This window comes from Bos taurus, chromosome 23, assembly GCF_002263795.3.
Source record: "Bos taurus isolate L1 Dominette 01449 registration number 42190680 breed Hereford chromosome 23, ARS-UCD2.0, whole genome shotgun sequence".
Classification (NCBI taxonomy): domain Eukaryota; kingdom Metazoa; phylum Chordata; class Mammalia; order Artiodactyla; family Bovidae; genus Bos; species Bos taurus.
Genome location: NC_037350.1, coordinates 8,784,471 through 8,796,819, shown reverse-complemented (window position 1 = coordinate 8,796,819; position 12,349 = coordinate 8,784,471). Strand labels below are relative to the sequence as shown.

The 12,349-nt window shown below is 38.7% G+C and overlaps 1 protein-coding gene across 1 annotated transcript; it reads right to left on the bottom strand.

Annotated features, from left to right (window-relative positions):
• Positions 1 to 1,192: 1,192 nt before the first annotated feature.
• Positions 1,193 to 11,910, bottom strand: SNRPC (small nuclear ribonucleoprotein polypeptide C). The gene is given in 6 exon segments (NM_001076334.2): positions 1,193 to 1,539; positions 4,103 to 4,207; positions 5,581 to 5,670; positions 7,837 to 7,945; positions 11,463 to 11,505; positions 11,847 to 11,910. Coding segments are annotated over 6 exon segments (480 nt in total). The 5' UTR covers positions 11,855 to 11,910; the 3' UTR covers positions 1,193 to 1,414.
• Positions 11,911 to 12,349: the final 439 nt, after the last annotated feature.

Here is a 12,349-nt window from a genome sequence, read left to right as displayed (position 1 = left end):
TCTGCCATAGCATCACATTTAACAATAACCTCAGATGGCAAAGGTGGATTGTTTTGTTTTTTCAATAGAGAATGATTCAAAATCCAACAGATACAAAAAAGCGGCAAACCTCTCTCATTCCTCCCTGTCCCCTAGCCATTCTTTTACTTTTTACGGTCAACCAGTATTTCCAGTTGCTGAACTGTCCTTTGAGGGATCCTTTAAGCACACACAGGCATATATAGGTATTTCCTTTACAAAAGGACAGCAGCAAACAAGACATTGTTATGTGAACAAACCAAGATTCGGGACAATGTGTATCTTGGAAATCTCCCCGTCAGTTCAGAACTTCCTTATTCTGTTTCAGCATGCATGGGATGTGCCACAGTGTGGGTGTAATGTCTTTGCTCAGTCCCCTTTCATCAGACACCTATGTGATTTCCAGTTTTTTGCTATAATCTTATACATATGTCATATCATACATGTCTGTCTATAGGCTAAATCTGTTCCCTGGACTTGGAAATGCTAAGTCAAAGGACACAAGCACTCTAATTCTGAGTGATACTGCCAAACTGCCCTCCCCAGAGGTTATAGCAATGTTTACTCCCACTTGTAATATGAAACAGGAGTTTAGATTTTACACTAAGCTGAACAGTGGCAATGGCTTGCTTCTAGATGCCTCCCTGAAAACATTATCCTTTTATAGCCTGGTGACATAACAAATGATGTTCTCAAGATACCTTCTTCACCATGAAAATCTGCCTAATTTTTCTATTACTAGTAGAGAATTTTCTATATGAAGCTCAAGAAAAAGAGCTGAGTGAAAGGAGAAGTTGAGGTTAAGGCAATTCTTGCCAAGCTGACACGCACTCTCTGTGAAGCTATTTTCCCTACTTCAGCATAAAAGAAGTTTATGCTTCTTTTAAATTAAAATTGTCCACTTACTACACAAAGTATTATTAATGTGAAAAATTAACCAGGTGCTCTTTATTATTTTAATTGACAAAAGCTCTATAAGTGTTGGATTTACCAGTTTTTGCACAAGTAAACTTTACTAAATAAAGACAGGGCACCCACAGGGACCCACTCTACAGCTAAGGGAAAACAACGTCAGGCAGAGGGCATGCTGAAGGGAGAATGAGCTACAGAAAGACAACAGGAATCTCTGTTACAATACAAAAAGAACACAGAAGGGAGGAAAAAAGGGAACACATTTTTAACTAAAAGAATTGACAATTTTATTTTCACATTTCACAATACAAATGAAAACTGTTTTTTCTGTCCCACTACTTCCTTCCAAAACTACTCTCTCTGATAGGAAGGGGAACAAGTTTTCCTTATCATGCTCTTAGAAAACACCCAGAGTCACAGCACCATGATCTCCTGGTTAAGTACAAGTAATACAAAACTGATACAAAGAGGCTCCCCAATCTCCTTATCTGTCTGGTCGGGTCATTCCTGGCCGGGTGGGCACCATCATGGGACGGGCAGGAGGTCTCATCATTGGGGGCCCGGGCATCATTGGCATGTGGCCTCCCATAGGCGGCCTCATTCCAGGAGCTGCAGGCAAAACAAAAAAGAAAAAAAGAGAGTCAAAAATACTACTTAGGAGAGCTTGATGGGACTTCATTTAAAGACAAAAAAAGAGCCCCCCCTGCAAAATGCTGGAAAAAAGACATACTTGACAGAAGAAATGCAACAAATCCATCACATCTGTAAATTACTTAGACATTCTCAAACAAAAAACAAAAAGGTCAACACAAGAACCATATGGGAATCATGATCTAATGATAGTAAGGGGGAAACTATTAATAGATTGTTTTCCAGAAATCACCAGGGACCAGTTCCCTAAATTGACCTTTTTTCTCACTCAGGGAAATTCACAGCTAAGTCACATGTTACTCAGTCAGCTCTTTTAATCACTTCTATGCACCATATAACCAGGAGCTAGTTCATGAATGTACACAGGCACAGAGGACAATCTTACCACTAAGCGTTTGTTCGGAGTTGTAGGAAAGGTGAGCAGGAGGCCCATGCTGAGAACCTGTTAGTAACCATACTTAGCTCAAGTCAAGAAAAATAATAGGCAATAATGTGATTTATAACAATTAGCACACACACAAATCTGATTTTTCTAATGCATTTCAAAAACTAAAAATGAATTTTTTTTTAATGTGTCCCATCAATATAATACCAGCCAAATAAATGAGCCAGGGAAGGGAGGGCAAGCAGACAGGTGAGGGTTGGGGAGGAATACAGGCAGCTTCATGGGACTGGTAATGTTCCACTTTCTCAGCTGGGTGTTGGGTTCATGATATTAATTATATTACTATGCCTCATAATTTTCATGTTATATAGCTTCTTTTTAAATATCAGATTTTACCTAATCATTTTTCAATAAATCATTTTGATTATAATGATTCAAGAGAAAACTATATTTAAAGTTGAATATAGCCTTACCACAAAAAGCAAAACACAAATATATGCAAAAACACAAAATCCAACAGGTACAAAATTTAAGATAAATTTCAGCAGAAACAGAAAATATTAAAATTCTAAATATCTTATTAAAACTCCCTCCATAACATAACCTGTATTCAGCATTTTCTTACAAGAAACTGATCCAGACCAAAGACTAAAAATGAGGCCCCTGAAAACTTGTTTTCTTTGGTCTCCATAGAGCATTAAACTTTAATTGGTTGTCAGCACTGGCAACTAATATGTCTAATAACTAATAAGTATTCCTTTTTACATCTTTTTATTATGGAAATGTGTAACCATACACAAGCAGAGTAAAAAGAATATAATGAACATCCATGTACCCATCAACCAGCTTCAACAATTATCCACCCGTGGTCAACTTTGTTTTATCTTATCCCCACCCATTCTTACCCCTGCCCACTCCCCAACTACTCAATTATTTTTAATGAAATCCCATAACTTTATTATTTTAACCTGGCTAAAAATAACAACAAAATACTCAGGCAAACTGGCATCACCAAGCCTGTATTCTCAAATGTCAAGCACACACTGACACTGAGTTCTAGAAGCTTTCTTTACATGAGTCAAAGCACTTCCCAATTCACATCCCTAACCCCTCTAGGCATCTGAATTTGTGACCCCAATTTAAGAATGTAAAAGACATCTGAATCACTTAGACTGTGTTCTGGATTTACAAACCAGTAAGGCAGGACTTTTCCTTATCTAAACTTTCCCCCTCTAAATGACACCCACATCAAGCATACCGATCGCTTCTGACCAGGAGGCTACTATATTGTCTTATCAGTTGGGGTGTAGGCTTCTTATGTCACTTGTATGTACTCTAATTATTTATTCTGCAAACCAATGAAATATGAATACAGAACAAGAACTGTTTCTATAAAAACTACGCTGATTACTAAGAAAGACTCAACCAAATCATCCCCCCAGGGTACTCACAAATTTGGTAGGCGAGAAGATCATAAAAAATAGGAACTAAACTGCCTCACAAGGTCTCTAACCACTTCAAAGAAAAATGAAACTAAAGTTGGTAAAGGATGCATTATGAGTGTGGCTTACTGGTTTATGCAACAAACATATGGTGTTCCAGTCAGTATATTCATTGTCAAAGCAAAGGCCCTGACTGCGTATCAGAAAACTACAAACCAATGTATATTTATGTTTATGTTAAAATCAAATGTTTGAGGTACAAGTTTTTTCCCCTTCTGAATAAAAAACTACTAGGCCTAAGATCTTTTTCATAAATACTAATTAACCAAGTTAACCTGAAAGATTAAATCAGCAGTAGGGGGGCAGTTCTGCTCCAAACCAAAACTGAGGAAAGCAGCAGCCTAAGGATGTATCTACCCTTCTCCTCATTACAAACAGCCAAAAGTCAGGAGGGGCAAGGAAACAGGAGGGTCAGAGGAGAAGAAAAAAAGAGGTAGTCTTATCTTCCTTTCAGTTGCACAGGGTCTTTGGATACCATCCAATTACACTGATAAACCAAGTACTTCTTTTTACTATTATAGATTCACCAAATGTAATTTGTTGCAGTACATTTAGACAGCTAATTAAGAATTCTATTTAAATCAAAAGCTAGAACACAATGGAGCATCCAAGAAGGAAAGAGACCCAAACTTACCAGGTCCCACTGGCATCATCCCAGGAGGAGGGGGACCCATCATCGGCATCATGGGAGGGCCCCCCATGTGAGGTGCAGGCATCATCCCAGGGCGAGGAGGACCCGCTGAAATAAGAAATGGGCCTCAGACTGAGATATTCTTGTATATTAACAATTTCTTTTTAATGAAACAGGGCTTCATGACCTGGCCCAAATTCTGCAATAATTCTGTAACTTTTTATGATTTGTTTTATAACAGTAGATCGACAAAAATCAGCTGGCTACAGAACTTTAATTACTTTATGACTAAAAACAAGCCTGCCCAGACAGAAGTGTAAAGTGAAGATAAGTTCCCCAAGTTAAATTCCAAGTTTTAAATTTCAAACTCTATCCTCTGTTAAAAAAAAACAAAACTACAAAAAACTGATGATCTTAAGCTACAAGTATCTAATTTCAATTTCAGGTCTTTTTTTTTTTTAATCAAAACCTAGGTTTAAGAGAGTCTTTGGAAATATGATAATGTACATGCAGAGATATTCCTGACAGTATCTTTTACAACAGCAACAATCTGAAACAACTTACATATCCAACAGTAAGAAAATGGTGAGGTTAATCATGTACATTCATACCACTGCCTATTCTACTATTAAAAATAATGGAGTTGAGTGCCAGCCAGTCGGGACAGACTAGGGGAGAGAGATGACCTTAAGCTGCTGTGAGCCTGATCAGATCCCAGGATGGCAAGATTCCAAGAAGGGACTGGTGGGCCACTAGTGGTCTAGCCTACTTCTCTGTGTTTATATCCATGATTACTTACAGGACTGAATTTAGGTCTCTGAGTTCAATTTCTATCTGAACCCTTATAGGAGGGACAAAGAACTTAGGCCTAATTATTCTATCTCCACCTGTCTGTTCTGCAGAAACAACAAACCTCCCCAAACAGAAGAGTCCTTTGACCCACTCCTAACTATGCAATTTTTGTCTTTCTCAAGGTATATGTATATTGGTGTTAGATGGGTTACAAATTTGGGAGAGAGACTGAGGAGTTTATCAGCTGTTTCGGTCCTCCAGTGTTGCATTCATAGCAGTAAACAATTTAATACCTTAGCAACACCTCTTTATACATCAGCTCATTATCACAGGTACATTCAGAGCTATCCACTGTATCTGTCACAGACCCACTTGAGACCTAGTAATAGTGCAATAAGAATGTAACTCTAAAGATAATTCACAAATTATACCACTGAAGCTGTCATCTATTACTGTCTATATATCCACCAATGCAACGGACATGAACTTGGGCAAACTCCGGAAGATGGTGAGGGACAGGGAAGCCTGGCTTGCTGCAGTCCACAGGGTCACAAAGGGTCGGACATGACTGGATGACTGAACAACAACATTCATCTAATGAGCATTTGAAAGCCTACTGTGAGATAATCTAACAAAATCAAGGATAATCTTCCCAGTTACACCTACTAAGGTAAAAACTTTATACTTACGGAGACTGGGGGGAGGTGGGATCATTGCCCCTGCAGGAGGAGGAGCAGAGAATGGAGTAGGAGGTATCTTTCCTTGTTGAAATGCAGCAGCTTTGGAGAGAGTAAGCAAAAACAACAGTGAATAAGAATTCAACAACCCATTTAATTACTAAAATAACCACTTTCTTTTCAATCTTTAATGATCCCATTATTTCACTCTAAAAATCTTTCATCCAACATTACAACACCATGGTCAAAATCAACTTTAAGTACTCACCAGCTAAAACTGCAATTAACTGGTTTACTGATCTGGGTTTTTTAACCAAGTTTTATTTCATCACCATTCCTATGGCTAAATAACTATGTGAGACTAGTTAACTATAAGTGACCTCCCACCTATAAATGTTTTACCAAAGAGAAGCAGTCATCTTTGATCTGCAGATGTAGTTTATACTCAACTTAAGCTGCTCAGTTTTATTTGAAAAATGTGTGCTAAGTGCCCAGAGGCCAGGCTTTGTAAAATTTCAGTCCTTCCTATATATGCTTTCCTGCATCAAAACAATACACCATTTTGGTTTACCAGTTTTGAAATTAATGCACTGAGCTAAGAGATGTTAAAGAAAAAAGATTTCAAATTCAAAGCCAAGAGCCTGCTCTGAAGGAGATTATGATTTTTAAAAAATGTCCAATACAATTACAGTTTTTCTTTCAGATAACATGAGGCACAAATGCAAACAAAAGAAACTGAAGACTGTTTGTATTTGTCTTGGGAAAACAGTCATAAATAAACACTAAAATACACATGCATAAAGTCAATTCCTGAATATGCCTTTCTCAAGTCAGTGCAGTCTGCACCCCAGACACTCCCCCATTCCACTCTACCCTCACAGTGCAAAGGAAGTCAAATCACTCAAGGAGATCACTGATAATTCATGAAGATCAGATGCAAAAAATGACCCAGAGTAGAGATTTATGAATAGCTATTCACAAGCCCCCTAAGAGCCTATTCTCTCGAAGGGTTCATATCTCCCAACAAAGGCTTTTCCAGTCAGGAGACCTCCCACATCCTGCGCAGGACAGCTTGCAAAGACTGAAGAGGGAGTGGCAATGCCACTGGCTCAGTAGCAGACTCAACACAGCCATGAACATCATCAAGTCCGTCCCCAAGGGCTCACTTCTTCTCCTCTCAAAGTTTTTCATCAAAAACATTTACTCATCCTTACATTTTTTTTCCCAGATGAGATAATTTCTGAGATTTGCCCCTTAATAATCTAGGAAGGGGAAGGAAGTAGATGAAGGTATCTGGTGGCTCTCAACAAGAGGCAATTTTGCCCCTGTAGGGACATCAGGCAGTGCATGGAGATACTAGGAGCTACAGGCATCTAGTGGGTATAGGTCAGAGTTGCTGCTCAACAGCCTGTAGCGCATGAACAGCCCCCGACAAAGAATTACCAGGCCCCAAATATCAACAGCGCTAAGTTAGAGAACTTTGGTATAAACAAGACAATGCTGCAGCTGAAAGATACACGCGTGGCAGCCACAGGAGGTTCTTTCTTTCAAGTTCTCCTTCTTCTGAGCTTAAAATTTTTCATGACAGTCTTGCTTAAAAAAAAAAAAGCAAACACCATGATCAAAGTCCACATTTGGCTGCCAGCAGTGGGTACAATGAACAACTGGAAAAGGCCATGTTTCAGATACGTTAGGATGATCAAGCATAAAAATACAGTATCTCTTTCTGGCAGTGCTTTGTACCTTACCACCCCAAACAACAAAAATGTTCCTAATTAAACGAGTATAGCATGTATGGCAAGAGTCCAAAACATATCCAGACTATTCTGTCATATCAGTTACGCCCTTTGTGACCAGTTATCTTTGTCAGGACGGGAAGAATAAGTCTCTCAAACTCTTCAAAGAGATCTACAAACTCACCTCTACCTTTTCCTACTGTAACAGGAAAACCAATCTAAAAATTACGAATCACAATAAAGGAGGTTATAAATTTGCTACAAAATCTGGTCCACATCAACAGAAACATTAGACAACTCATTCTTCTCTACCCAACTTCCTAGGCTAACCAGTATCTGATTGCTCTACCCTCAAAAATTAGTGTTTTCCTATATCCCCAAGAAACCAATGACTTTCCACTTCTTTCATTCAGCACATCAGCATGATCCTATTTATCATTCAGAATGAGCTGCTTCTCTGAAAAAACGAGAGACACAGAGACGAGGAAGAATGGGGCCATCTACCCCACCAGAGCAGGAGGCCGCAACGCACTTGTTTTGTCAATCAGGCTCTGAGCCTGCTCTTCCATCCACTTCTGATAGTAGTCTTTCACATTCTCCTTGTGCTTCCTACCACTGCAGTGTGTCTTCCTCACAGATGGCTGGAAAACAAAAGGGTAGTGATCAGTCAAAGAAACAAACAATCCCAAACCAGAAATTTTCTGAAGCCTTACCTTTTTGTGGGTAGCCTTGCTAAATTTAGCAGCTTTAGCTGGGTGCCAAAGCATCACTAAAAACATTTTCCAGCAATGTACTGTGGTAATTTACCTTCTGTATTTATTATCTAAACCTGGGGTCAGAAAACTATGGCCCATGGGCCAGCCACCTGATTTTGTGGAAAAGAAATACTGAAACACAGCGGTATTCGTTTCTTTATGGATCGTCTACGTCTTCTCTCCACAACAGCAGAGTTGAGTAACTCCAACAAAGACTGTATGGCCCACAAACCTAAAATAATTACAATCTGGCATGTGAAGAAAAAGTCTGCAATCCACTGATCTAAAACACAATATTATGTGTTTTAGGTTACTTTCTTAGGTTACTCTATGGAAAAACAATATAGCTTACATACATTTAAATAACAGTTTACGGAAATATGGTCTTTTAAAGGACCATAGGTCTAGAACATAGATTCTATGTGAATCCCTCAGAACTGTAGCTCATCTAACAGTTTTATTGAGATAAAACTGACATAAGATAAACTTCACACACTTAACCTTTTGTCTTAAGTTAACATTTATTTAACTTTTACTACATGCCAGACACCATGCTACGTACTTTACAAGTAGTGCCTCAATCTCCCTAAGACCACATGTGCACAATACAGCGAAATACTAATCAGAAAGAATGAATTGCTGATATATGCAATACAGACAAATCTCAAACCATGCTGAGCAAAAGAAATCAAACATACAGAGTATATAAGCCTCCATTCATATAAAGTTTAAAATCAGTAATAATGATCTTTAGTCATAAAAGCCAGATCAGTCAGGGTCGGGGTGCACAGGGACTCACTACAAAAGAGCACAGGAGAACCTTCTGGAGTGACAGAAATGTTCTAAGTCTTGACGCATAGAGCAAGCTGTAATCATCTGACGTATCATCAAACTGTACACTCAAAATACATGCATTTAACTGAATATATGTAATTCAATAAAATTGATTTTAAAAATCACAAGGTTATCATCTTTTATTTATGCCTAAAGATGTGTCTCAAAAGACATGTTAAGTAGCAAACCAAGGCCTGGAATCCAGATCGCATTCAGATGCACCTCATGACTGCCTTCCTCCCTCTTACCTCTCTCCACATGACTGCTTCAGCCATAGCAGATATGACCACTATCACAGGAGCAAAAGCTGTGTATCTCAGAAACTGGTGTACATCTCAAAATATTAATACCATTCCCTGTCTCCCAGTCACTGCTTACACTAATACCACAATGATGCCTTAAGCTTAATAACAAAATCATGCCTAAGAACCAGCAAAAAGTTAGAGCACTGAATCTTCTATACATTTCAAAGTCCACCACAGAGACTGCTTCAGTCACCATGGAAACTTACTTTCACAAGGTATCTTGTTAGAAAAACAGTATTATAGGGATTCCTGACATGTCTTATAAAGAGATATTTACTATAAAGAGAGACTTTTCCACTCTCTGAATTCTAGCATTAGCAAGCAGAGTGAGTATACGACAAAATAGCACTGGAAAAGGGTAGAAAGGCATAGCCTCCCAAACAAACTTCAGAAAATTATGATGAAGGGTTTGACCTAGAGAGGGGGTTAGGGACACAAAGACAAAACAAAACAGGCAGAGCTCTGTAGGCAAGCTACTACTAATACCAAATGACTGAGAGGTCTCCTCCAAGGTGTAATAATATAATATTTACAACTATTATTTCTTTAGGAGGAAGAAATACATATTCCATAAATCTACTAATGCTGAATTATAGCTGACCATATGTTAGAATTCCAAACGAAGTGACAACAGAGAAATAATCAGTTAACTTCTTGCAGCTACTATTCATGATGACATCATGACTGAATTCTGGTTTAATCAGGTCTCTGATTAAAAAAGTTGAGAGCTGCAGTTCTCAAGGTGTGGCTCACAGACACCATTCAAAGTGCAAGACAGACCAGTGACTTTTAATGTTAAGACCACTTGACACGGTTTAGATTCTACACTGCAACTATGCATTGAGTTTTGGTGCAGTAATACAAGAATATTAAAGAATATCCACAAATGTTTCAAAACGATATTAAAGTACTTCTAGCTCCTACATACATATGAGGTTGGATTCTTCATATACTTCAACCAAAACAAGGTGTGACAGATTTAGATTTAAAGTAGAAGACAATTAAGTCAGATGTTACAGAAGAGTCCAAAAAGTTCATGCCATTTTTCACACTAAATTTTTTCTTTTGGAAAATAGCTATTTTTCACTTTTAAAGTGTTATTTCTGTTATCTTTACCTTAAATGAATTAATATTTTTAAGTAACTTCAAATACAGAAAATTTTAATGGAGAAAAATCATTTAACCTACCATCCAGTAATTTCTAAGCATGTAAAGGGACCGTGAAACAAAAAATTTGAGAGCTGCTGGCATAGAAGCTTTGGAGTTAGACTGCTTGGCTCATCTTCCACCTCTACACAACTTAATGGTTTTGTAACATCCAGTTATTTATCCATGCTACCTCAGTTTCCCTCTCTGTAAAATGGGAGATAATACTAACTTCATAGGATTATCATGAGCATTAAACAAAATGATACTGTAAAGCATTTGGAACACTGCCTGACACACAATATTCAATCTTAGTAGTTGTTGTTATCTATTAATTATTTTTTAATCAAAAAATTCTCCTCAAAATGTACGCATTTCTTTCCAATTTAGTCAAACACTTGAGACCCTTGACACAAACAAATATTAGAACCTCAGGACATTTTCCTAGAGTTTTTACTTGTCACAAACTTTTTTCTTCATCTTTAAACTTGCTAAAGCTTTTATTATTTTGGGTCTCCACTGAAAACACTGACTGATGGAAGATTAACTTTGAATTATAAATACAGTTACAGGAAGGGTGGAAAAACAAACACCCCAAGTAGTTTCTTCAAGCAGTAGCCCTCAAACCAAAGCGAGATGAAAAGCAGAAATTACAAAATTCTTAAAAAATCTTATTTATTACATACAAGGCTTTGCTTAGGTTTTCTTTTATTAAAAAAAAAAAGTAACAGTTTTATTGAGCTATAATTCACAGGCCACACAATTTACAAATAAATTTAAAGTTACAAAATAATGGCTTTGATATTTCCCTTGAGTTGTACAATTATCTATTTTATACATAGTAGTTTAAAACTCTTAATCCCTTATCCTTATCTTGCCTCTCCCCACTTCTCTCTCCTTACTGGTAACCACTAGTTTTTCTCTGTATCAGTGAGTCTGTTTGTTTTATTATATACATCCGTTTTGCTTTATTTTTTTGGTTCCACGTATAAATGAGAACAGAGAATATGTTTCTTTGACAACCTTATTTCACTAAGCATAAGACTCTCTAAGTCCATCCACGTTGTTGCAAATGGCAGGCACACGGTTTTTTGAAACTGAAAAGAACCACTACTTACAGAATCATGGGTGAGGTATGTGTCGCAGTAGTCACAATAAAATCTGGAAAAAGGAGGGGGATAGAGAAAAAAAGAGATGACAACCAGTTAATAGATGCCCATCAGAGCTGCTAGTCACTGAAGCTGAAATATAAAATAAAAGACGTATTTACGATATGAAGATATCAAACAAAACGTCCTGACACAAGTCAAGCTTTTTGGCTACCTCTGCGGATTCCACCTCCGCACTCGAAAAGGACTAACGAGAAATCCGGGTCGTCCTTCCTTCCCCTGACCCGCTCGCTCCCCCAGAGGCTACCGGAGCCAGAACCCGCTCTGCGTTCTCCCGCAGGGAGACAATTAGTAACCGTGGCCGCGAACACGCAAATACAGGCCCCCACTCACTTAGGCATGTTGCTCCACAGGCCGTTAGCAACTCCGTTCCGCGCCGCCTGGAAGTGACCCGCTCAGTCAGCGCCGACGCAGCGGAAGTGACGAGCCCAACGCGACTTCAGAAATCCAATCCCAGTCATCCAATCCTCCAGCTGCGTTGCGCAGGCGGTAACGGCGTCGTGGGCGGGGCGAGGGGTGGGGCTTGTCCTGCTCGTCTCTTCACCTAGATGAAGGCGGAAAGAGGGGGTACCGAGAGTCGCGGCGAGGTTCAGTAGTCGGTCTCGAAGCCGACATTCTCTATCCTCCCGGAAGTATGTTCACCCTGGTATAAATGCTGAGAAGACAACAGTGAACAAAACAGGCAAACATCCTTGCCCTCGTGGAGTTGATATTCGAGTTGGGGAGGACCATAAAGTTAGTAGGTAGTGGGTTAGATGGGGCCAAGTTGCAATACAGTAAGGGAGGGAGGGAATGAAGCATGAAAGAGTCCAATTTGGAATAAGACAGAGAAAGCT